General features: G+C 38.1%; 2 protein-coding genes, 1 long non-coding RNA gene and 5 other non-coding genes across 14 annotated transcripts; 7 read left to right on the top strand and 1 right to left on the bottom strand.

Moving 5' to 3' along the window:
* The first annotated feature begins 1,674 nt into the window (after positions 1-1,674).
* On the top strand, positions 1,675-15,733 carry LOC143342762 (uncharacterized). The gene is made up of 3 exons (XR_013079857.1): positions 1,675-1,718; positions 2,126-2,256; positions 15,605-15,733. It is a non-coding gene; the product is annotated as an uncharacterized LOC143342762 (long non-coding RNA).
* Positions 4,615-26,738, bottom strand: Fry (microtubule binding protein furry). 7 transcript variants are annotated; one of them, XM_076766967.1, is made up of 45 exons: positions 26,599-26,737; positions 26,001-26,084; positions 25,766-25,807; positions 25,266-25,442; positions 25,007-25,191; positions 24,752-24,951; positions 24,475-24,684; positions 24,203-24,410; positions 23,991-24,128; positions 23,684-23,918; positions 23,208-23,611; positions 22,427-23,138; positions 22,186-22,356; positions 21,925-22,114; positions 21,666-21,842; positions 20,139-20,285; positions 19,645-19,815; positions 19,432-19,581; positions 19,172-19,341; positions 18,830-19,101; positions 18,579-18,733; positions 18,128-18,291; positions 15,146-15,355; positions 14,258-14,394; positions 12,170-12,274; positions 11,945-12,079; positions 11,605-11,873; positions 11,389-11,515; positions 11,044-11,234; positions 10,340-10,974; positions 10,105-10,270; positions 9,726-10,035; positions 9,346-9,649; positions 8,771-9,279; positions 8,373-8,681; positions 8,107-8,275; positions 7,498-7,670; positions 7,362-7,436; positions 6,535-6,708; positions 6,304-6,441; positions 6,039-6,220; positions 5,780-5,972; positions 5,462-5,719; positions 4,896-5,397; positions 4,615-4,823 (listed from the first exon to the last, which is right to left on the bottom strand). In XM_076766967.1, exons 2-45 carry the CDS (start codon positions 26,041-26,043, stop codon positions 4,660-4,662), a joined length of 9,756 nt encoding a protein of 3,251 aa, XP_076623082.1. In that variant the 5' UTR covers positions 26,044-26,084; positions 26,599-26,737; the 3' UTR covers positions 4,615-4,659. The 7 variants fall into 7 exon arrangements, with proteins under 7 accessions (XP_076623082.1, XP_076623085.1, XP_076623084.1 ...); XM_076766970.1 differs by having other exon boundaries at positions 6,051-6,220; XM_076766969.1 differs by having other exon boundaries at positions 25,266-25,439.
* Positions 12,855-12,927, top strand: Trnaa-agc (transfer RNA alanine (anticodon AGC)). Its single transcript has one exon. It is a non-coding gene; the product is annotated as a tRNA-Ala (tRNA).
* Trnaa-agc (transfer RNA alanine (anticodon AGC)) lies at positions 13,006-13,078 on the top strand. Its single transcript has one exon. It is a non-coding gene; the product is annotated as a tRNA-Ala (tRNA).
* Positions 13,671-13,743, top strand: Trnaa-agc (transfer RNA alanine (anticodon AGC)). Its single transcript has one exon. It is a non-coding gene; the product is annotated as a tRNA-Ala (tRNA).
* Positions 13,822-13,894, top strand: Trnaa-agc (transfer RNA alanine (anticodon AGC)). The gene has a single exon. It is a non-coding gene; the product is annotated as a tRNA-Ala (tRNA).
* Positions 13,974-14,046, top strand: Trnaa-agc (transfer RNA alanine (anticodon AGC)). The gene has a single exon. It is a non-coding gene; the product is annotated as a tRNA-Ala (tRNA).
* Positions 16,644-18,096, top strand: LOC143342780 (cysteinyl leukotriene receptor 2-like). Its single transcript, XM_076767001.1, has 3 exons — positions 16,644-17,447; positions 17,520-17,724; positions 17,923-18,096. The coding sequence occupies exons 1-3, from the start codon at positions 16,644-16,646 to the stop codon at positions 18,030-18,032; spliced, it is 1,119 nt and encodes a 372-aa protein (XP_076623116.1). The 3' UTR covers positions 18,033-18,096.
* Positions 26,739-26,814: the final 76 nt, after the last annotated feature.

Raw genomic sequence — 26,814 nt, 5'->3', positions numbered from 1 at the left:
GATGAAGTCGATGAAATCATTACGGATTACCATGTCCTCGTTCAACTACTTGCACGATCTTCGTTCCTTGTAACCCAGGTGACAGTTATAAAATGTTCATTTACATATAGTAGTTGAAAGCTTAATTCTATTTTATCTTCAAACAAGACAGGCCCCTTAACGAGGACATCGACTTTTCCCGATTGTCTTATCGTACGTCCCGCGAGTTCGTTCATTAATCCGTTCATTCACGTAGGAGCCATGTGGTTAGATGGTAATCCATCCTGTGGTACTTCCTGTCCCTTGCTATGATACAAAATGACACGTTATAAGGGACCTATGTTTCAAAACATTTTGACAAAGTACAATCCTGTACGACGACCATGGTTTTAAACGATTCATTCGAAGGACGTGAAACTCTTATTCGCAATTTAGTGAACAGTGAGCAGAGATGTTTAAGAAATACCAGTCGTACGAATGATTGGTAGGCCGGCTGGCCCAGCTGTGACATTTCGCGCATGATCGACTCGTGCCGGTCAGACGGTGATTATCGTTGTTTCCTCTTTTCTTTTTTCACCCTCTCTGAAAGTAGCCGTGCGTGTGCCCGTGATGTGGCCATGTAAGGGCTAAGCGGGGGTGCACGCCGCTAATTTTAGTCCGTCTCCAGGGTTCCTGGAGTCGTCGGCGAATCGGCAGCTGGTGACTCAAGACGTAAGCCTTGCACGTGGGTACGTGTCTCACCGTTCACGCGCGACGGACATCCCCCTTTTCTTGTTTCTCCTCTCGAAGGAGGTCGACTTGTCCACTTGGTTCGCTCCAGATGTGCATTGCATCCAATGTCATCCGATGGACCGTTGGATACTACGACCGGATGATACTTGAATCATCTCGCGACTCGACTTCGGATCAAGCCTGATCAAACTAGAATTGTATTATGTTTGTTTTCAGAGTTCCCCTTCTGCAAGGTCGCCATTTTGTATATCTTTTATGGTACGTTTAATAAATTCTTTTCTCTTACCGATCACCGGAAGTTCTGAAAGTTAAAGGGCACGCATGGTAGCCGGGAATTCTTCGCGGTTCGATCACGATTGGAATTGTGCTATTCGGTCTCTTTGGCCCTGGAAAATGAAAGAAAGTAAGAGGAAGGAACAACGTGTGTCTCTTCGAGATGGAGCTAAAGGGGAAACGAACGGGGAGGTAAACGAGATCTGGCGGCGGCTGGTGCAGCGGATGTTTGAAGCTGCTGAAATTGAAGCGGTGGTTCCTTTCGCGTTCTTTCTCCGTCTTTCCTGTTGCGTTTCCTTCGTCAGTTAGCCGCGATCGCGGTAAAACGCGGTCCACGAAGGAAGCACCTCGACGGATGTGATGTTTAGGACATGGCCCGGACAAAAAATCTTCATCGTATAAATAGGCGACGGTGGTTGGTACTGCTAATGCCGACTAACTTTTGACCCACATATTTCCATCGATTGTTTGTGAAGGCGGGTACCGTCTCTTTTTCTCTTCTTCACAAGCCGTGGACGCAAGGGATACACGACATGGTGCACAGTGGCTAATTAGGCGAGAATAAGAGAAATTATGTTTTTCCAAAATAGCTGGAGCATAATATCCGTATCTCGTGTATTATTTTTGTTCGTCTAAATCTAAAAATCCAGCCACCGTGCGGCAGTCTTTGGAAGCTTAGTACAAACAGAACGCATTTAAAAAAAAATGAAAAATATTATTTGGAAGTTTCGAAGGTAGTGTTACTTCAAATTAGGTCTAAATACTTTGGTAACATGATAGCTATAAAGATCCGCACTTGTTGACCTGTTTCCACTCGGGTTTCGGAAGTCAAATCTTTTCTAACCTGCAACCTGCTGAGCCAAATAAACTTATAGTACGCAAATCTCTTCAAAAGGATATTTGCGAATAATTGTTTTATTTCCTCTTTTCACTAATGAATGGTTTATCAAAAATGTTCTATAACTAGCTTTTGATTCCCTCTGAACCAAATGATCTAAGACAAGAATTTAAGATAATTTGCAACAGTTTGATAACAAAGGAAATAATCGATGATCAATTTATATGGTTCATTTTATATACTAATGTGTTAATGGTGCCACTCGAATACATATGAAATGATAAAATTTATTGTCCAATTTAGTGAATCCAAAAGGGTATACGACGCGTGGATCCAGTTGGATATGCTCGACACGTGGTTGTCGATATTCCAGGCTCCTGCCGAGAAACACAGACCTCCCAGTGTCATCCGACCACCATGTGCACGAAACCACGGTAAAGTCCCTCTCAGGTTTTCAAATCGTCTTCTATTTGTCGTCGGTATCACCGAAACCGAATAGCGCGTAAAAACACACAAAGAAACCGTACTAAAGACCAACGCATGGTTTACACCTCCTTGGTGTACCCAGTAAAAATTTAAATAGATTCTTTCGAAACGGCAAGTGCGTGGCAAACACCACGCGGGAGAGGTCGGTTGGCATTACAGTATTTTTCATAATAGATCATGTAAAAACGGAGAGGAAAAAAAACAGTTTCAAGTCTTGGAAACATTATGCTTCAAAGAGTATGATCAAATTCAGAAAATTGGCAATGTTACAGGACTTTGACCGGAACTCTGTACACAAATGTAACTCACGTTGTGCGCCAAACTTTAAATCACTCTTTCTTAGAAAGACATTCTTCAAGCTGGTTGGTATGATATTTCGGGAATTAATAAACTAACTGATTTGAAATTTGACGCACACACGTATAAAGTAAATACCCCACTATCGTCTGAACTAAAATAAACAGGATATCTGTAAAAGTTTCTATTTTGCCATATGAGGAAACAACAGAGTCCGGCGATACAAAATCAATTATCGATGCTTGACGAAATTCCAATTGCTTATTAAAACATAAATAAATATATGCACAAAGCTTGAAATTGATATGTTCAATAGTTTTCGAAAAAAAGAAATTCAAAATATCGCCTAATTTCAAAGTTTTCAAATTAAATAGACTCTTTAAATACGTTGGTCTCTGCCAGCTACACTATCAATAACATATTCTTGGAAAACGCATTTGGATTTAGTCTGGATTTACGAATATAAATATAAACTAAATATTTGTTTGGGAAATAGTGGTAAATGGATTTGCAAATTGGAAACGTTTCAATGAGGTTGACGTTGACGAGTTATTGCGAGGCGTGCAAATGTTAGTGAAAACAGCACCCGCGGTAGGTATGTTTTCCATTGCGGCTGTCACCTGCTCTTATTGCTTGACCAATTGATGTAAACCCACGTCCGGTACTCGACCAAAGTGCACCGGGCGCACGTCTGATTCGTAGGAACATGACACCTTTACTTTTACGACACTTTGCGTACCGCATATGCTTCTCAGAAGTCTCGTTGCTATTAGCTCTTGTTCGAGGGTTTTAGTATCGGAATGTTTGTTAAGGTTGTGCACGTATTAATCGAAATTTACAAACAAATAACGTCGATTTATATACAAAGTAAAATTATGATGTGTTAAAAATTAAGAGATTTAAACGTCATCGTTTTCATATCCAAGATATCGTACAACCATTTAGGTCTGAAGATCATGTTTAAGTTATGTAAAAATTGGAATCCTTCGTAACCGTACGAGACCTGGTAACAAATAACCTCATGACATTAAGATGATTTTCGTATCGCTAAAATATAAATAACTCACATCGATGGGGAAATGATGGGGATAGACGGGGCTTGCTGCAATGTAGAAATACACGCTGACCGTTACTTGAGGTTCAGGATACGCTGGAGTCGGAACACTCCAAAGAACTTGATACGTGTAAAATTCCGTACCACTTTTACATTCAAGACCAATGAAGGTCGCATGAAACATCCAGTCCTTCAAAGCCTACAAAAGTTTTGTCCAAGAATATTCATGTATACTTTTTATAAAAAAATATTGTCATAAAAGTTGTACTGCTGACGCATTCCACGACTCCATTTCTGCAATCACGCTTTCTAGACCGGTTCGAATGGTAAAACTACCACACGTAGGCCACGCGTTCCCATGATAGCCCATTTTTCGCATAGTTCTGCCAGAATGACGGTTATAGGATAGGATGCCCTGGTAAATTTTATATTTATATCAGAAAGTGTAACTTTTATCGTAGAAATGAAAATTCCAGTTCTTTTCTACAAACCATATTCGATATAATCTTCAGCGCGTTTCCAACTGCATGATTTACGAGTCTTTCGATAAAATCGGCTGTCGTACGATAACATTGGTAAGGATATCGATGATCGGTTTCGGGGAGAACATTGAATACAGAACGTTGTTTACCCAAAAGCATCTTTATAAGATGCAGAAATTGTGAAAAAGATGTTCTGTTTCGTTAAGTTTTCGAGAATTTATTTCGTCGAATAGTTACATACATTCATCATTGCATCCGTGTTAAAAAAAGAAACGACAAAATCGACGACTTCGTGCTTTCGCTCGTGCGTGTTTCTCTAATTACTATGACAATTATTCGCGATATATATAGATACATTCATACATACATACACACACGCATACACACACACATACATACGTCTATAGTCGTATATAAGATATCTAAATACATAGGTAAAACGCACGCACAATTAAATTATACGAAGACTTGAATTTAGAGAAATAGTTTGCTATAATATGATATTAATACTTATCAAGTTAACAGTCACTTTTTGAATTATTAGGATGATCTTGCTGAGACCGAGCAGCCTTTGTAGATGCTTCCAAACCTGTAACAGCCGCTAAAATTTGGAACAAACTTTCCATTAGTCTACTGAATATCTCTGACATCTCGTCGTCCTTTCGTGTAACCACAAAAATATCTGTAAAAAAGACATGACAATCGATTGCAATACTTGCGTAGCTTTAGATAATTTAGTTATTAGTGTATGTACCAGATCTATCTTGCCCTAAGTATTTGCAATACATATTAACAGCAGTCGTCACATCATCGTCATCGTGAAAGGGATCTCCAGGCCACTGAGCTCTGTGCAGTCTTACAGCTTCAAGGGCAGGGCACCATCGTGCATTCCTCAATAGTTCCGCGACTCGAGCAACTTCTTCGACAGCGCCACTACCAGGTAGAGGACTAGGACTAGGCGTTGGAGTTGGTGTACCTCTTTCACTCTCTGTGCTCTCCTCAAGTGCTCTACTTAGAGCAATTTTCATATTTGCAATTTCTGTAGATATATCTTGGAGTGGAATTTGTACGTTCTTTGCGGCGTTCATAAGAGTGCATAACATTTTATTTGAAGCTTCGATCAAAAGTAATAGTTGGAGATGAAGCTTGTAAAGAGCTCTGCCTAAATCTAAGAGCATCTCCTCGAGTCCTGCCTCTGTAGTATGTCCACCACCTAATGCTTGGAGTTTAGCTGCTGCTTTAGCAGCTTCCAAACACTGTAAACAATTTCGTATTAATAACGAGATGTATACGTAACATATTTAATTAGCGACTATTTACTTCGGTAGCGTGATCTTTCTTGTCGAGGAACGTTTCAAGATGCTCTTGGATTTCTAACATCCCGAAACGTAAAGATTCGTTCAGTCGTTGATTCGCAAAAATTGCAATCGAAAACCAAATCAAAGGTGGATCGGCCTTTGAACTGAGCAGATCCGCGTGACTAGATAAATGATGACCTAATTGGGTGGCGGCTGGACTGCCGTTACACAATAAGGCACTGGCTTCTCGCGTGAGAGTAACAGATTTACTGCTTACATCCTGGCAGTGATAAAAATATATTAATTATTATTAATGTGCTGAAATAGAGAACATATTTACCCTCAGAATCCTGCTCAACAGCTGGAAAAAGTCTAGTGTATTGTATAGGGATTGCGTAATGAGATTTTGAATTTGTTGTCGCCAAAGTTCTTCGGCATCATCTCGCACGACTTGTCTAAAAGGCATTAACGCCGAAAGATTTGGCGATGCGTTGCAAGGCGTTACATCCCCTAAATCTCCAGCGCTAGAACCACTGTATATACACAACAAAAATAAATCAATTAAATGCACCTATTGAATGTTCAAACGAGAAACTTACGATGTGTCAGACCTTGTCGAAGAATCGTGACGTGTGCGACTAGGAATCAATGAAAGAGAGGACGGAGGGAACATTCCAGGAATATTATTCGCTTCTTGCCCCGTTCCAGATCCACCAGGTACTTCATCTAAAGGTGATTCTGAACCAGCCTCGTCATCCGATGATTCTTCCGCGACTCCGCGCTACCATTTCAATATTATCATTTTATAGTAACTATCGTTACGATTTTATACTTATATTTAAAAATTGATCATTATTTACTTACTCGGCTGGTATGTTTGCTGGATGATTGAGTTTTTTCACTTAAACTTTCTTCAAATTGTCTCAAACTTGGCTCTCTTTCTTCTCCTTCGCTAAGAGGTCGTCGCCTCACTCCCCAATTGAAATTATCAGTACTTTCACCCTGCAATATATTAATGACAATTTAAAGATATTAGCATGCTATTAAATTATAAAAATAATAACGAAAACTGACATATGTAATTAAAATCCTTACCTCAACGCTTTCGCTTTCATATTCAAGGAAGTCGAAATCTTTAAATACGCCAAATTGTTCATCGTCTCTTCTAGATCCTCCGCTTAAATCGTTATTTGCTCCAGAAACTTCTTCCGTCGAAGAAGCCATGGATGATTGTCTTTCCATTAAATCTGAACTTTGACTGAATATCACCTGCATTACAAATTTTTTTTTTTTAATTAATGAATAGGAATATGAAAAAATAACAGGATCCTTATTCAACATGACATTTTAACATTTCTTTCCACTATGTGACGATGCTGTGAAGTTTAGCGATTATTGTGCATGTACGTGTTTACTGAAATTCTTTTATACAGACTTTGTTTGCATAATCTCTGATATAGCAATAATTTAATAATTACAACAATGCACGTATACATTGTGTTCTGACATACTCTTTTTCATACAAATAACATGCTACACAAAAGTCTACTGCGCATCAATAAGAATTCTACAAAAATTAGAAGAAATCTTTTCTGTCTCAAAAATTTTGTGCAGGTCAAAACATTTGTACAAAGCATATTAAAGCGTGGTTAAATTTGTATTGATAAGACATCACATATGAGTATAAACAGATATTTTTGTACTCTCGTGACAATGAGTGCGGGCTGCATTTAAAGAAACCTGTTACCTTGCTATATAATGTCATTGAACTAATGTGTTCATCCTAAAAAGGGGTACATAACCAGAGTCAGTTTTAATAAAAGATAACATTTCTCGAAGGAAAACTACTGGATAGGAATGTGGATAGGAATGTATAAATCACACGAATTTTTGACAAAGATTTTAAGCTGATAAAAACTTACAGAGGGGCTCTTTGGTAGTCCAACGCGTTGTCCACATGTGGTTAGAAGATTCACCAAACATTCTCGAACTCGACCCTGAAGAATAAATTTTTTTCGATATAAATAATGTTACATTTTATATTTATTTTTGTCTAACCTGTGACATCCATGGTCGTTTCCAACCGGAAACTGCATTGCTGTCGGCTGGTGAAAGAGACAATGAACATCGAGGAGAACCAAGTGACTTTTCTTCTACACCTTGACGTATTAACCACCGTCTACCAATTACAGGTGTTTGAGACAAGTCAAATGTGAAATCCATAGTCCTTCCTATTTACAAATACAACGTAACAATTCAATTTATCGTCAAATATTCTTAAACGTTTACATATAGCCAATAATTGAATAATTGATGTATTTTAACAAATACCTTTTTACCTTTTTTATGAAAATATGAATGTAAGTTCGAGAACGATAAAGCGTTTGAAATGTATAATAATGAAGATTTCGAGAGAAAAAGTCTGAAAGTCTAAATTGATTGAAATAAACTATAAATACGTAACGGAGTTTGATTAAAAAAAATAATAACTGTATTTCGTGAATAATTTACAACTTATTGTTATTATTATTCTTATCGCAACCTGTGCATCGTCAGATAAGCGATCCATGCAGTGAGCGTGTTCCGCATTGTAAGAGGAAAAACAGAATATAATGATTTTAAACGTTCACATTCATGCAAAATATATTTTAAGGTGTATTAATTTACCGGGTAGTTCTTTTTTGGTAAATATTTCGGTATCGGTGAAGCTCGGATGCGGAGATGCTAAAGAAGATTCCCAAGATGAACCGTGCACTGAAGTAGGTGGTGCTACTAAAGTTGACGATCTTGTGACTACGAGTTTCAATATTTTAAGGGCTTCTTTCCAATGGGGACCCTAGTATTACATCATGACATATCAACTACATGCAAAAAACGTTTGCAAATATTGTGGCTTCTTAGATTTCACTAGCATTTAGAACAAATTTTCATACCTCGACATATTTTGAAATCACTCTGAGAAGTTCTGTGTTAATCGGTTGAGCAGCCTGAGAAGCTAAATCAACGTAATGTAACATACAATGTATGATACTGAGCACTGGTAACGCCACACTTCCCGGACCCTTCTCAAGTACTTCCACCAGAAAAGCAAGCATATTAAAACTGAGATGGGCGTATGTATCATAAAGATACTTGACAACACATTTTGTCCATTGGAAACTTTCTTTGCTAAAAGTACGACGACTATATAATGTCATAACAGTGCCTAAGTTCTCTAATTTCTTTCCCTTTTCAGCACTCACCTACAAAATAAAATACATATCGAACTTGCTAACGTTTAAACTGAAACAGAGTATAATGTTACAACTATTATTGATGTATAAATAGTTACTTGTGCAATATTTTCGGCACTCCTGATGCATAACTCATTAGCATCTTCGTAATTTAGAAGCATGTAAGGAAGCAACGACACAACATTCATTGGAAATGCGAGACTCTGAGTAGGATCAACAACGGGCAGATCCAATAACGGGGTAAACTGCGACAATAATGTTACCACCGGTTCATACGTGTTTGGACTAGTGCATCCCTTTAATAATAATGCGTGTACACCCGGAAACGAATTCCATCTTAATTGCTGTTGCAATTTCTCGACTTTGTCTCGAGCATCTGGTCGATCCAGTGGTAATCTATGTAGTACACGACTCAACAATCTCAATGCCAAGAGGAATTCGTGTTCGTAGTCCGATTCGAGTAGAGATACAGATAGCCAAAATAGTTGTGCCAAAATAGTCATTTTATCATCTTGTGTTGCCGAATCGCCCAATAATTTCAAAGACTGAGCCGATCTCGAACGCGAAAGATTAGAATTTGGATATTTATTACATCTATTATCTAATTCTGTAAATGTTAGTAAGATTACTATGGTCACTTATGAAGGTATTAGCGGATATAGGTGTCACAAACCTTTCATTTCGCTCGTTGCCAAATTACCGCCACTTGACTTTTTCATACAGTAGCTAACCGAGTAACTGGTACTCCTTGTGTGACCACCTTGATTCAGGTGAGAAAACATACACGGACCGGCTGGATACCCATTTCCTCCTCCTGGACTGCGTTTTCCGCCAATCAAACCGCCCGATGCTGGGTCCTTATTGTTCAGATTCGGAGTAGATTTAAATATTTCTTTCATAAAATCGAGAGGTCGGAAGTCAGATTCTAGCGAGTCAACGGCTGCTTCAAGTGTCAATAACAATTCTGTCACATAGCCCTATTGATAAAATTATGGCCGAATTACGCCATTTCAACAGCGACAAAACAAAGTTATTTTTACGAATTTTTTATACCTGCATGTCTTCCCCTTGTTCAGCGACCGTTTCCACTAATCTGGATAAGATATCAGATAACATTCGAGATGTAATAGGAACTCGCAATGCTCTGAATACTTGAAGCGACCTTCCAGCATAATGCCTGGATGAACAGGATAAGCCTAATTGCAACGCGGTTTGTGCCCAACGTTGGCTAACCAGAGCATGAGGCAAGGAATCTCTAAATACTCGTAATACGTGTCGCAACAACACTGTTAGTTGTTCAGCACTGCGAACCCACCATACTTTAGCAGTCATATCTTCATAATTCCACAATGGTTGGTTGATCCTATCGAAAAAGATACTTCATATTCTGAAAACGTATTCTCCTAATCACCGATAATTTGATCAAGTATACCTAGAAGCAAGGAAGTTTATCAAAGATTTGATTACATCTTGGATCGGCATATTCGGTCCAGGTTGCGGACCGACCCAATTATTTGCATCTTCCGGTGTAACAATAACAGGAGGTACCGCGTTTGTTGATCCTGTTGTTGGTGTCCAATTATTACATACCGATGACTCTATAGCATTGATAATATTAGTCTCGTGCCTAGATATTATATAAAATCGCAGACATTTCATCTCCTCACCATATGCGTGAGCGTTCGAATAATCTTTGCAGTTGTCCGTGACCGAGTGATTCACGTGATTCATTGATGTCGGAGGGGTGGACGTTGAATTCGGAATTGGTGAATGCGTAGGCGTTCCGTTATTAGAAGGTGGAAACGGTGGCGGCGGAGGAGGCGGAGGGGGTGGAGGTGTCGAATTAAATATGGAGGATTCCGGCAGTGGTGGCGGAAGAGGTGGCGGTGGCGGTGGAGGGGGAGGCGGAGGAGGGGAAGAAGAAGGCGGCGGTGGCGAAGATGACGGAGGAGGCGTTGTAGGAGGTGGTGCGGGCGGAGGACCGTACAAATAACTATCAAACTCTGGATCAACCTCGGTGAAGTTGTGCTCGAGTACTGGCAAAGCTGGAGTAGAAAGACCTAAACCCAATTGTTCGGTCTTTGATGCCAACAATACTCGCGCGACGCCTAGATGATCTCGATGATCTCCGAGGACCACTAATAAATTTAACAAAAGACAACGACAATGATCCCTTACGAGAGGCCTCGAATGGTCCAAGCCGAGAAAAACTATGTGTAACATTAAGGGGACATGGATAGCCCAGTCGAGTTGTATGCCGTCAACGACGACGTCGGTGAGCAGCATCACAGCAATGTTGCATCTGAAATTCACAAATGCGTCGAGCAAATGAATCTTCCGGCGACTTATTATATAAACAACAACGTTCTACCTGTGAAATCCGCTTATTGGTTGCGAACTATCCGGCAAATACTCCGTAAGCGGAGCAAAATATCCACCATACTCGGGCATCGGTAGTGGATGCGGTTGAGGAATATCAAACTTTTCGCCGCCGGCCAAAATTTTTCCGTTTACTCCAGCAGGTCCATTACGTGCTCCGTAACAGGATTCGTCGGTGGTCAACTGAAATCAATCATACAAACGCTGTCAACGTAAAGTTACGTTGTAAAATCAATTATAATTTCCTATTTAAGTTATATCTCGAGTCCCCTGGTGTTCCCACCTTGGTACCTTGGTTGAACATTATAAACAAATTAAAATTAAATAGTCTGCATACCTCGGCTTCCGTTGTAGGAGTGGACAAATCGTCTGGAAGAACTGGCGGACCGCTCGCAGTCCTCGTCTTTTCTGCTCTTGGGGTTTGAAATCCAGCGAGTGCCCGTAACGCGGTATCGGATTTCGAGCTGTACACGCACAATTCATTACTAATACAGTCAATCGATAAACGAATGCAACGAGCGAACATTCGTATAGTAATTTAAACAAAAATTACCCTGTTTTGACGGGGTCTTCGCCCGAGTGCCTTTTCGTATGAATGGTACCCTTCTCGACACCCAGATCACGAGGAGGATTTCCAGGATCAGCAGCGGGTGCATCGCTGTGAGAAGAAGCTTTTCTCATACTGGTTAATCTATAGAACGGCGGAGTTTCGGTTCGTTCGATTAAACAATTTAAAGTTTCGACTGTCTGCAGTTCCGTCATCATTTCGTCCACTAAACGATCTGGACGTGCTCTTGCTAAATACAAGACCACCCGTTTCGCCTGAAATGTATGTCAATATTTGTTAAATCTTAGCTAAATATCATAAAAGTTCCAGTGGAAGATGGGCTTACATATGGAAGTAATTCTTGCGGTGCCATTCCAGAGACGATTATTAAATATCGAATTATTACTTTCAGATTGTTAGGCCAGCAGCCGCATAAAGTTGACCAAAGTTCCTCCGTCTCTTTGGGATGCTCGTCGGAAAACTGTATAATCGATAATTTCAATTTTTGAATTTGATTAAAAATCGCTACAAATATTTTTGATGACCTAATATTTTATACCATTTACTATACCTTAGCAGTTATGTAAAATAAGTTATTTAGCACCATTTCCGTTGCCTCGGCGCTACCCCAACCCTCTCTTCGTGCTCCACCACGCGACATGTCACTTGCATAATACTGTATAAACAAATATATTAACATTTAATTTAACAAATGCTCAAATCATGACGTTCTAGTTAATGATCTCATAATTACATTAAAAGATCTTAATTTAAACAAGGTGGAGCGTTGAATGTTCTAAAATAATTGCTGAGTTTTTAATCTAAGAACACTCGACCATATACTCGAGATAATTGCTTCTGGGGTTGAATTCGAAGGTAATTGACCCTTTCGAGACGTCTGTAGGACGGTTGCCAAGTACCCCTATACTCGCACGACACAGTATTGACTTTAGCGATGACCGAATTCATGCTTGAATTTGGAAGATGCATGTACAATTTCTATCTAATGTATACTGTTTTGTTCGAGTTATTACAATTTATATACTCATCACCATTATATACCTGATGCATCCTTAACTGTGATACCTGCTTCAGTAGTCGATTACAGATATAATCGCTTACAAAAGTAATTACAAAAAAAGCAAATACAACAATTCTGTCGCAGAGTAATATTTTATAGCTGATAGTTTAATAGTAAAAATCGAAATAAAAAAAATGAACAAAATTCTGTGATTTGTAAAGGGGAGAAAATCGAAGGGGGCGTAGCTCAGATGGTAGAGCGTTCGCTTAGCATGCGAGAGGTCCCAGGATCGATACCTGGCGCTTCCAGGATCCTTTTTTGATACTTTTGTCAATAGTAGACTGCAGTGTAAATACAAAATAGCATTCGAGGCAAATCAGATCAACGGGGGCGTAGCTCAGATGGTAGAGCGCTCGCTTAGCATGCGAGAGGTACCGGGATCGATGCCCGGCGCCTCCAAAATACTTTTTTTCCAAATTTTCATCTGAAAACAGCGTTTATATATACATAAAACATTCTAGAACACGGTAATGCGATAAATAAATGTTATATGCCGATAAAAAAAACAACTCTAACCGAAACATTTTATTACACATTGACTGCCATGTTACTAGTATGCAAGTGACACTGACATTTTTATTTCTAGTAATTAAACACTTACAAGAATAAAAACGTTGATCAAAAATACTGTTTCATGGTGAACGTACAGTAAATTATAAAAAAAAAAACCGTGAGGTATATTTCAGAGAAATATTTATAAAATCCTCTCGGCAATCAATGTGATAATAATCGTCCAGACTTTTGAAGGAATGAGTCGCATAGATGATCCCTTAGAAGTAATAAAACAATGTTTTGTTAAGAGATGAGAAATGAAATTTAATCGGAGTGAATAGCATAGAATAGCATACAATTGATGTACAATAATAGACAAGCAGCGCATAGTGGTTTAGAAAATGAGCGTACAGTGCTTCCAAGAATATAAGTGTGATCCTTTACTAAGGAAAATCCGTTCCCAACTCGACAAATGATCCTTCAAAGTTAACAGATCAACGGGGGCGTAGCTCAGATGGTAGAGCGCTCGCTTAGCATGCGAGAGGTACCGGGATCGATACCCGGCGCCTCCAGAATCCTTTTTTGATCCTTTCGCCAAAAGTGGACCGCAGTGTACATACAAAATGACATTCGAGGCAAATCAGATCAACGGGGGCGTAGCTCAGATGGTAGAGCGCTCGCTTAGCATGCGAGAGGTACCGGGATCGATGCCCGGCGCCTCCAAAATCCTTTTATAATCCTTTCACCAAAAAGTAGATCACGCTGTACCTTGAAAACGACACGTGAATTAAATCAGATCGAAGGGGGCGTAGCTCAGATGGTAGAGCGCTCGCTTAGCATGCGAGAGGTACCGGGATCGATACCCGGCGCCTCCAAATCTTTTTTTTTAAATAATTATACAGAGGCAGTATTGTCTTTTTTTTTATCCATTTTGTATCAAACAATACAAACCGATAGATTTTATCGTGATATCGTTGGAGTTTTACCTTAAACCATTGATTAATTTATTCCGAGATTGATTTTCAGTCAATTTCAAATGGAAATAGGATCATTTTTCAAATTTATTGTATACTCTGGTAACATTACCTGGTAATAACTCAATGGATTGGAAGGAGGCGGTACATTAGGGTCAACCAGTTCCATATTGTGCAGCCAAGGTAACAAATATTGGAGTAACAGCTGTCGTACTTCTCTTCTGGCTGTTTGAAATCTGTGTGTAATTTCTGAAAGTGATACACAACCAATGTACATATTATGCATCGCATAGCTTTACTTATGTATGCTGGTAATTTTCTTAGTGAAATATTAGTTGCATCTGTATGTGCTCGCATTATGGTATTTGGGTCAGTTTCGGTGCGATCTTTCGCAAAATTTTCTAGTATAATGTCTTTATGTTAAAAAATATATTGATATTTACTTATAACTTAACTCTTTTTAAGCACTTAACGTTCACTCCTTTTTAAGTTCGTTTATGTTTTTTTAATAATTGTATAGCTTGCCGTTTTTTTATCAAATTAGATGATGACTCGTTTAAATAATCAAACAAAGGAACTTGCTTCTATAGGTGTAAAATGTCATCTGAATTCGGTGGAGTAATATAATTTATCATTGCTCGTTGGAAACGGTGCTCAAAGCTGGCACGAACAAAACATATTTTCTGTGCAAACATACAATCTGGAGAAAGAGGTATTAGGTGGAGTTATAAATGGATGAATTATTTCTAGCTGACTGCTAGCAAAAGGTTTGAGTTGTCCAATGTATTATCGACTACGAATCTCAAATTATCTTTACTCGAGTTAATCAGATCACATTTTTCCCAATGCTGCTCGAACAATCATATATACTCGGCCCACTTTGACGCACCGAATTTTTCTTGGCTCGAATTCGAATCATCCGAATATTTTGAGTACTCGGACATCTTTGATCTTGGATGTTCCATGAAAATGTTTTCATTACGGGGAACGAGGAACTCACCGCTGAACATAGGCATCGTTAGTTCCGGGTGAAGTTGAGCGAGTTGACGAGAAAGATACATCTGATTACGACAATATGTGGTCGACAGAAGTACGTCGAGCGTGCCACCCTTAATTGTTCCATTCGAGGACATCCCGCCGATAGGATTACTTTGTTGTCCTGGTGCAGAAGTGGCCGTAGTCGATGAACCACCAACGATATCATCCTGGCCTAAAGCAAGAAACGATAAAATTAAATACTTATTAAAATTAAATAATACAATTTTCATAATAGCGCACGGTGAAATATACAATTGGTAATCTAATTAGCAGTTTCGGTACCACGGTGTTTAATGAAACGCACTACTGTAATGTTCTACTGTAATAGAAATAATTCCAAATTTATTGCCATATAATGTCTGTTACTATACTGGTGATTAATTATGATCAGAGATAAAAATTCGCTTTCATCTTTTTTTAGGATTTCACGCAACCGGCAAGAATTCGCACAACGCCTTGGTGCGCAGAAGCTAGATGCATTGGACTTTATCAAGAACGGTTGCCGATGCACCATGCAGAAATAGTCGAGACGGCATCCCGCAGTATACACACTAGTGAAGCTGCTCATCTATTACCCAGGACCACTTTACCGGAAAACATTTCTAAGTGAAAATACACGTGTAAACAGAATTAATTAAACAATTTAAACGTTTGTTGTGAAATTATAAAAGAAAACTGGATGACTATTATCATCGAATATTAACGATCAAACAAAATACATTAATAAGTTTGGAAATAAAAATTGAGTAAATGCATATACATAAACAACTGTGTTTTTCGATTATTAAAATGTATTTCCATACTGTGCGCGGTAAGTCGTCTAAAAAGTTTGTAAAATTGCTATAATCGTTTGACGGACGACGATTCTTTAAAGTTCTACAGAATTTTCTTTGTGTTCGTTTCAAGGATTCTATTAAAATATGAACTTCCTCGTCAACGTTCGAAGACATCAAGAGAATTTGGCAGCTTTCCAGCAGAATTGTTTTCTTGTTAGATTGCTTTAAAAGAGTCAGAAAATATGAAAAAGGTCAATCACTGAAAGCGAGTGATTAAGAAACCGGGATTAAAACTCGTCGATGATTCTAACGCGTTACTGCAACAGAGAAGACAAATGTATTACCTCCTTTGAGGATGATAAAACAGGATTGAAATCCTGCTTCGTGCTAAAATTATTTTAAAAGGATCAATGGTATCGAAGAATTCCTACTATCGCATTATCAATATACTAAAATCATTGTAAAACATTCTTTGTTCTCGTTCCCAAAGTTTGTTCTAAACAGAAAGTAGTCCGATATGCTACACGTGAAAGATATAAATCCCCTTAAAATGTATTTTTATCTGCGGGATGTCAGTTGATAAACAAAAACAAAATATTTTTGAACGCCACGCGTCATCGTGAACACTCCGGGCTCCGAACGAGGTACCGACGGAACCTTCTTGTTCGAAATTACCGAACGAAGATGGTCGAGCTGATAGAAAACATATTCCGTGGCATCCAATTTTACTATACGCCGATCCTGGTGTACTTTGGTTCTTTGGGTAACTGCCTGTCTGTGATCGTATTCTTCGGAACGAAACTGTGCCAATACTCGTCGAGCATCTACCTGGGTGCATTGGCCATTAGCGATACCGGCTTTCTCGCATCGGTTTTCGTAGTCTGGTTGAACATGTTGGAAGTCGGTCTGTTCAATCGACCAGGCTTCTGCCAATTTTTCATCTATCTGACTACCCTTTGTAGTTTCACGAGCGTTTGGCTGGTCGTGGCGTTTACCATAGAACGATTCATAGCCGTGCAATACCCGTTCTATCGTCGGTCGATGTGCACCGTGGCTAGAGCAAAAGTTATGGTCGCCGCGCTGACAGGATTGGCAATGATCTTATGCAGTCCGGTCCTATGGTTTTCTGCGCCGCGTTTCGAGCACAATGAAAAGGGCAACGTGACCGAATGTGGCCACTTGGCTGAAGGACTGGAATCCTGGGCGGCCGTTTATAATGTCATCGACACTGTATTGACGTTCGCGATACCGTTTGTCGTGATAGTCATCCTGAACGTGCTGATCGCGCGAGCTATCTATAGACATATTAAAATTAGAAAATCTCTGACCATCGAGCCGCAGATAGCGAAGGAAAGACAACCGTGCGCGCAGAACCCACGGAACAATCTAGCGCAAACAAAGATCACGAAAATGCTCCTCGTCGTTTCCAGTGTGTTTCTCTGTTTCAATTTGCCTGCGTACGTCTTGAGGATCCATGCGTTTCTGCACGTACATATTCCCTTTGACTTTCTATCGAATCTATCGCTTCACCTATACCTTGGATATACAACAAAAATATAGTTTCAGGAGAGCAATGCACCCCGTTACGTGGAACTGGCGCAACAAGTTTCCAATTTGTTATTCAACACCAACTTTGGGATAAATTTCATCTTGTACTGTGCCACGGGGCAGAATTTCCGAAGAGCGATACGTTGCATATTCTTGAAGCGGTTTCATCGAAGGAACTTGACCATCACGCAGGTGTCTAGCAATGGAATGCAAAATGGTAGGTACCCGTTAATACTTAGGATTTGAGGCAAAATTAATTCTGTTATAAAATATCAAGCATTAAATGTTTACCATATTTGACCTGTAGTATAGGCCATGATCCCGACTCGATATTATAAGGCTAGCATTTAAATCGACAGTTGCTTCGTTTACAGGCTACGTTAATTAGTATTGAAGAAGCTGTATTTACTTTTAGTACCGATCGCGCGGCAAAATAATGCAACACACGATCGTGATCAAGGAACCACGGGAAGAATTTCAAGAACTAAGCACTATCTCACCGTGAAGGATGTTACAAATATTTAAAACATAAACATGTTGCTGAAATCCTCTTTTTCTAGACACTACTGTAGGGCATGTTGAATATAAACGAAACGAGCGATTATGTTTTATAAACATACCAGTCTCCGGTTCCGTAGTTGGAAGAGGACCCACGTTTCCGAAAAATCTTTGATCGAGCAGCTGAAGAAGTTGAAGCGCTGCGTCATGAACAGGGGCACGAGGGCAACCCGTACTCATCAAGGTAACGTTGATGATGCTCGTATAATGATCGCAAGGGTATTCTCTATAAAAAAAAATTGTTAACATACTTTTTATTATATTTCTGCGTGAGAGATACAACCAAACTTTTTGTACACTTATAACGGTGTCCAACAAATAAAAACATTTGACCATTATTTACTTGTGGTGTCTGGTAAGAAATTATTAGAAAAGATGATTTATCACGTGAACATAAAAGAAATGTTAGAAAGTTTAATTTAAAGTTAAAACGTTTGAAAAAGATTACACAAAATAAAATTCGTGCTAGACTAAAACTATTTAAATACTTAAAGAAGCGTATATGGCATTAACCTTGCACTAAAAATGGTTGCCAAGGCGAGGAAACAACCATCAGCTACTTGAGGAGCTCCTGTATAACATCGGTCGACTACCCAATCAAGAAGGGTTCCAATATCTGGGTTACATTCCAACAACAGAACCACTGTTTCACGGGCGAGGGCGTAAATCTGAGAAATTTTGTCGAGCATGTAGCATCGTGTCTTTCTAAAGAGATTAACATTAAACGTGAGTCATATGCATGTTACGAATAATTTAACAATTACTTTCTCGTCCTTGCTGGCTAACAGTAAGTCTAACCACTGGTACAATATTGCCCCTTCTTCCGAAAGCGATTGCGGATTGAAACAAGGTCCGCAACACAATAGTCCGCTCATAGCTTGTAGCGACGAGAGCTGTAATTCCGTACAAGATTTTTCTTCTTCGTGCAGCGAGGATGTGGTCGAAAGCGGTCGACCATAGGGGCCAGCCCAACTAGCGAACAGCATAAACAAGTTCCGTCTTAAATCTCTCTTTAACAATGTATGACACGTCTCCACTGTAATACAAAGAATACTAGTTATTTCAGAATATTATTACGAATATTTCTCCAGGCATAAATTACTTACGTGAAAAGCTCTTGATCATTTTTCTAATGAAGTTACAGAAGTGCAATTTTATGTCGCGCACGGCAGGTGCCTCCTTGTCGGTTTCGTTCTCCAAGTACAAACGCGCGCCATCGATGTATTCTACGAATGTTGGATGAAGCGATTGTGTCTCGCGATCCAATACTGCAGGGCTAAAAAAAAATATACAAGAGGGATTGGTTCATCGTTCGAACTTGTCGAGATAAATGTATAGAAAAGTACCAATGAAATTAGCGACTAACCAGATACCAAATGTTCCATACTCAGCAATTAATTCCAACACTCTCACCAGCTGTAATCTTAAAGCGTCTCTTCTTCTTCGTCGCCTCATGTTTTCTTGTTTACGGTCGACTGCTTCGCGAATATAAGGAACCAATTCCTCCATCAAATCTCTAAAATGTAATAACCGTTATTTAAAATGTATCATACCAGTTCATGTATCGCCGTCTACTTACTTCAAAGCATCGGAGTTTACTTTGCCAATGGCCTGCACAGCGGCATCTCTAACATCCACCACCTCGCATCTCAACAGAGGTACAGTTAATTTGTACAAGGCCGCGGGACTTGCATTTGTACCGGGTGACTTGTTGTCGCCTCGTTCGGCGGAAAGGCTGTCCGGCGACGAGCTACGAGTAAGTTGAAATTTTGTCGTACATCGGAGTGATCTTTTTCTAGCCGTTTGTCACACGCTAACAGACACACAGATCGTGCGCGACTGATAAATATAATATTCGATTAAAGCGGTCGGGAACGGTCGTAACGCTATGCAAGGAAAGTAAATAAAAATACATGATACAGATAGTAAATAGGCGGGTTAGGTTGGATTCGAGCTAAAAAGACTTACAAATAAATAAAGGCTCGTACGAAAAAGTAGTGCAAATTACCAACGACCGTTTAAATCCCGGGTGACTTCGAAGCATGGTCGTTCGCAATGGTTAATTAGGCTCACCTGGTCCGCTTATGCCTGGTGTAGATGCCGGAAATGGACGGAACGGAGAACCGACCCGGCAGGGTCTGCGCCCCGCCGAGATTCTCCAGGCTCTGACTCAACTCCTTACTCATGCACAACACACCAAACTCCACCGTATGCTGACCACTAGAGTATGCAATACAGTGTACCACCAATGCTCCTTGTATCAGACATTATTTACTGCTCAGAAACTACTATTCTAAGATCCAGATGTACGTGTGCGAGACAGTGACCAGTGGCATGCGAAGTAGAAATGTTACAGAGAATGAAGCGAGATGTGCGTTTAACAAAGTGTGCGAAATCGAGTCCCGCTCCCGAGTGCAAAGCGCGCCTTGGTACAAATTGGTGCTCCTCCTTTCTGTATGACGCCTTATGTTACCACAGTGCGGGGCGAAACGATGAAACACTTTATAGATTTGTATATTTTGTAAAATCAGAAGAAGAAAATATACAATTTCTACATACTCTATACAGGGTGAACCGTCGTAAACAGTTATAAGTTGTTTTCTTAGAGAACGATTTATAGAAAAGATTTATAGCTTGTACTAGTTTCTAAAAATCACCCTGTACATATATTGTACGTTGCACTAACGGTCATCCATATAGAATATATTTCAACAAAGTTACAGGAAAAAATGTAAACTATGACTCCGTTTGTTTGAGTAAAATGATAGGACGCTTGAAATCCTTTTGCTTATCTCGGTATCTATTGAGTAAAATATAGAAGTAGCAGTAAAAAGTTTTATTCGATCAAGAATGGGTCGAGAAAAGTCCTTGCAAAGAAATGAAACGAAAGTTTAAAAACTAGTTAAACTAGTAAACAGAAGACGATCATTTTCCCAAAATAATATCTAGTAAAGAAACTTTGGATAATTATTATTGTTAAGGATATTTGATATAAAAAGTATTTCAAGTGTTCTATCATTTTTTTCTGGACTGTAGTACAACGATAGATTCCCGGGGACAAAGTGCAGAACAATCCAGAAGATATTATATGAGATTAGACATTCTTGCGTTATATCGGACATTAGATATACAAATCGCCACGTGCGTGCCACAGCAAAAAATGCATGTCATAACCAAGAATTATTTTATGTTCCACAGAGCGCAACATTTGTCATTTTTGTTAGAATTGTTCAGAACGAATAAAAACCGGTACCCATAAAGTATTTCCGTGGTACAACAGACATAAGCAGACACGACCCCACACCAATTAATACCAAATAATATTAATTCCACCTGATAATCCATTTTTTTTTATGAATACACGTAAAGCTCTAATGATAGAACTGTAAACTCCACAATGTAATATATAATTAGGATCTATCATTGGTTTGTGCAAATAAAATTAATGTAATCTTAAAACTACATAACTAATACATCATTGAACAGTATACTCAACCCTTATGGTCTGATATAATAATTTCAAACTGGTTTGAACGAACAATAAATAATGAAATGACGTGATACTAATGTTCCTGCAATACTGTCTAATTGTCAACTTACCTGAGACTGAGATCTGGACTGGCACACCGTACAACTGGACTTGGCACTGGTGGTACAACTCTATAACCAAAAGTTAAGTAATTCTTCCAAACGTGCATATAGACGTCCCTTTCATTTACGGGTTTCCGAACTGCAGTCGAACTTCTTAGGAGAGAAGCTCTATTATCATTTACAGGTCTAGAAAGAAAGATAGAAACTATTAATTTTTGTGCAATGATAAATCTTTTTGTCAATTTTAAAAGTTTTAATATAATCTTACGTAGGATCAATTACTGAGAACAGAGAATTTATTCTAGTAAAAACAATAGGCCACGAATGTGCGACAGCAGTAGGACACATAGTAAGTACCCTATCCTTCTCTAAAAATGCAAACAGACAACTTCCCCATGGATCTGCTCCATTTAAATTTAAAGAAGACGAACTCTTTGTACTAGTGTCATCATGAAGGCCTGTCAAAAATGTACATGTCAGTAAACGTTAAAAATTAAATTGATTACATAAAAATATACATTACTGTTACCTGCTGTCCATACACAACTGCTTCTTTCAGCTATCCATTGAAGATCGACGTTAGAAGTAGAAGCAGCTGCTGCTTTTTCTGCAGGTGGCAACATATGATAACATTTTTCCAAAACAACAGGACAACAAGCATCTATCACATCAATTACAGATTGATCATCTTCCAAAGCTCCTAAAGTACACAAGTATTTTTTGTTAGTATTTAATAATTTTATATTAATTTCTATCTGCATATAACTCACCCAGCGTCTTTAATAAATATTTGACTTCACGTAATATATGGACAGCTATTCTTCGTGGATAAAGCCGACAGTTACAGAGCATAACCAATGCAAAACCTTCGACTAAATGAAAAACACTCGAGACAGGTTCTATTTTCTGTCCAGATTCACTTTTTTTAATAATACCATCCGTACGTGCGTTTGTTCTTGTACTCTCTACCGATTGCTCTTTAGATCTTATACTGGGACTTGTCAATGCGTTTTTCCAACTTGTAAGAAGTTGCAGGAGCATTCTCAAGCCATTGTCAACAAGCTGCGGAAAAGTATCTTGAACGTCTCTAGCAAGAAACTGAGTAAACCCAAGAACAACATCCTGTCTCCAATCAGGAAAATCTATCACTAAAGTTTGTAGACTTTGATATGCTAGTCCACGAAGCTCTTCATCCATATGAACAGTTAAACGAGATAATAAATCAACTAATTCAGCACCAGTCATTCCATCAGGTATTAAACGAGGAACTGCAGCGACACAAGTTCGAAAAAGATCTATTCTAGGTTTTCGTTCTCCAGTGATCATTTCGTCCGGTTCTTTATTCATATTTTGCGTACTTGTCATCATAAGAGGTCTTCCGTAGTGAACATCTAAAGCGCGTAATATATCCACAAATACCCGTCGAACATGTGGAAAATATGAAGACATTCCTATACTTCTTGCAGTATCCTCTGTCAACATCTAAATTATATAGAATCATAATAAATATTTGGCGATAAAATAATAAATAGAACTATTTGTTACACTTACTTTATTGAGAAACGTTTTTTTGACGCGTATGGTGTTACCGCTAGGTAATACACCCATTGTACGCGGCATAGGAGGTTCTCCTTCTTTTTGTTGCAAACTATCGGCAACGACTAAGAAAGCTCGGAGTCCAATGCTCATGCGTTCAGGAGTTAAAATTATTTTTACTGGCCGACCCACAGATAACAAATCAAATACTATTTCCCGCATCGCAAAATCTAATCTTTCTTGCGCAATAAATTGAATAATTTTTACAAAAATATTCAACGGAGTGTCACGTGGCACTACTGCCTTTGAACCTTTAGGAAATAAAGAATTTACTATGCTTTGCAATCTACTTTGAGTTGCTGAGTTGCTCTCGCATTTGATACGTATCATATATACCCATAGTAAACGATACAACGCTTCTGAAAAGTCAATATAAATAATGGACACAATGCTTAAATACACGGTAACATTTCTTAGTACAAAAATCATACCTAAAGCAACACGGCACATTTTAGGATCCCGATTTTTCAAGTGTGAAAGGCACATTGCTAAAAAGTAATGCCAATTTTGCAAGAAAAATGTTTTCTGACTTACACACAATAAACAAGTTACAAGTGGAAAAAGCGCCAATCTATGCTTTGATTTGGTACACATATCTAAAGTTGTAGAATATAACATTTCTACAAAATTTTTTAGGCAAGGTACGTTAACTTCGTTTTTAACAGCCTAAGGAACAATAAGTTGATCAAATATATTGATATGCATATACGTGTAATGTGTTGTAAATTCTAAACTTACAGCAGCAACAGGAACTAGGATCTCGACAAAAAGACCAGCCAAAGCGTGTTTAACATCTTTATCTTTCACTTCTAAGAAATACTGTGCACACTCCTGCATAAATTGGAACGAGGCCTCGAATTCTTCTATTGGTACCATCTGTATATTTATATAATACATGAACGTAAATAAATGTTAAAACTATGATGAAGTGACTGCTATTATTTCATTACCTTTACTCTGAAAAATTTCATTCCCATTAGTAATGAAATAATACTTTGAGTAGTATGAGGTCCTGGTTCTTTAGCACGTAGATCTTTCAATTCAATCATAAAACGTTTCCTAACTGACATAAATCTAGACTGTGCAAGAACTCCTATTACTTCTGCATAAAGGTCAGCAATGATATGAATATTTGCCGCATTTGGTTCATTTTGGATGCTGAAACATAAAATATATAGAAAGAATATAGAAGAGTAATTCTATAGAGCTTATTACTCCTTACCCTTCTCTATATTTGAAATGTTTGAAAGCGATATTTTCTATGTAGGTTACTAAATCTTCATGACCAGGATGAAATGGTAATTGACGTAGTACTTCTATCAACATTAAACAAAATATAAATTCAACTGCAAGATCCCTCCGTTCTTGAAGTAAGTCTGCTTCACTTCTTTCAACTGTTTCTACACTTCCTGATACTATTGTATACATGATGCTGAAATAAAATACTGATTTGCAAATTTTCACAATCATTAATATAATTTCTCAAAATATTTCCTCACCTTTTTCCTTTTTGATCTTCTTTGCCAGGAGCAGGCTTTTTCTGATCACTGCCTTGATCAACTAACTGGCGTTCGTACCAATTAAATAGTGCTCGCAGGATAGAAGGCAAACAATGTTCAGCGACTGAACCAAATGCAGATAAGAGCTGATCAAATTGTGGATCTTCTCCTCTTTGTAAAACTTTTGAAAGCGGTTTCTCCTGTAAAATATTTGTTATTAAATATAAGTAAATATTACACAAATATGTCACTTACATGTTCTGTCATGACCGCTTCCATTTTTTTCTCTGCTTGCGATGTGAATTCTGCAAATAAGGTACGCATTACAAACTCTCCTGGTCTTAAATCCATATCTCCCATTTGTTGAGGCTTCACTGTTTCCTTTTGAGCACCCCAAGGTAACACTACAGTTATTGCACTCACTCTACTAGAACTTGACTCTAAAATACAATAAATTTTTTTTAAATACTTGTTTATATTTTATTAAACACTGTAATATAAACTGTAAGTTCACCATTGCCAGAAACTGAAGTACTAGCTGTATGAATACTGACAGCATCGCTGCTTTCTCCTTGAGTTGTTCCATGAACAGTAAGTAGGTCTTGACAAGGTTCAGGTACACTTTGAGAAGACAATTCTGCTGTTGTTTCGTGTAATCCCTCGCCATGTATGGCTCTGGGTTCAGAGGCTTCTGATAAAAATAACAAATTTACACATTGGGAAATTTTGAATTTTTCCTTGACTATTGTTAAACAAAACTGTAAGGATATTTTAAACACAATTATTTTATACAATAAATTCTAAAAGCTACTACTAAAGGAATATTCTCAGTCCTAACACTAGTGATTCTGCATGATGTCAGAGACTAACAGATGAAGCCCCATTCTGTAACGTAACAGATGCCTACAATGAACACTAACTTAATTATATTAAGCTTGATACTTGACTTTCAGTACATGAAAATTTGAAAAGAACAAATTTATGTAAAAATTTATACTAAAAATAGAAACATACCAGTTTGAGCCTCGTTTCCAGGAGTTGGTTGTGTCTCTCCTCCTACAATGTAATCATTTAATTTATTATGTATCTCTTTCAATATAGATATATATATATATATATATATATGTATGTATGCACATACATGTCCATACAATATATACACATGTATAGATATCACTGTGTAAAGTAAACACATAAGATAATAAACTTCAAAAGCTATAGTAAACTATAAACAATTATATTTATTAACCTTCAGTCATATTGTTTATGTATGCCTTATCTTCAGGCAGCATTAATACTCAGTAATGTCATGCAGGTACACAGCATTTTCATTCTAAAACAATAGAGAAAATATGTTATGTAAGATGCTTCTTTTAACATTTATTTTTTCTAAAAATAAAAAATATAAGTACAAATGAAATAGATAAACACATATATACGTATAATATTGTTTAATCTATTCATTTCAACATCATTTTGGCGTCAGGTACTATGATGTCCGACGCGCATTAGCGCTTATTATCAATAATGTTTATGAATTGTTATAATTGAAAAATAACACAGTCATATCTTGGTACCCATGTATTGTCACACGTATATTACAAACATATAAGGCTCTAATTTCTGGTTGCTACAAAGTAGTAACGGATGACAAACAAAAAATACGTATTATTTAATTAAAGCGTAACAAAAATGATAGATTGTGGAAAGCCATAACCTGAGACAAAAAATGATTTCACTGTAGAACGATAAACCGAATTAAAAGTTTCACTATATCGTTGCATTATCATCATCGATAAATAACTGTTAGATAATCGGAAACTCTTAACGAAAAGCACGTTATTTACCGTAAAATGCCGTAAAATCGTAATTTAATTGTAAGTCTGACGTTTCATAAATGTCCGGCTTGATTCGTCTGTGTACTTCGCAGTTTCATATTCCACACGTTCCTTAATTTAATATGCTTTTCCTAGAACCACTAGAGGGTGTTAGGTCTACATTTATACGTTAAAATCATGCAAAATCCATCATTAAACATTTCTGTATTTGTTCATGATAACTTA

Source organism: Colletes latitarsis, chromosome 6 (assembly GCF_051014445.1).
Source record: "Colletes latitarsis isolate SP2378_abdomen chromosome 6, iyColLati1, whole genome shotgun sequence".
Lineage (NCBI taxonomy): Eukaryota > Metazoa > Arthropoda > Insecta > Hymenoptera > Colletidae > Colletes > Colletes latitarsis.
Note: the sequence above shows the minus strand (reverse complement) of the source record. Positions and strands in the feature narration are given on the sequence as shown.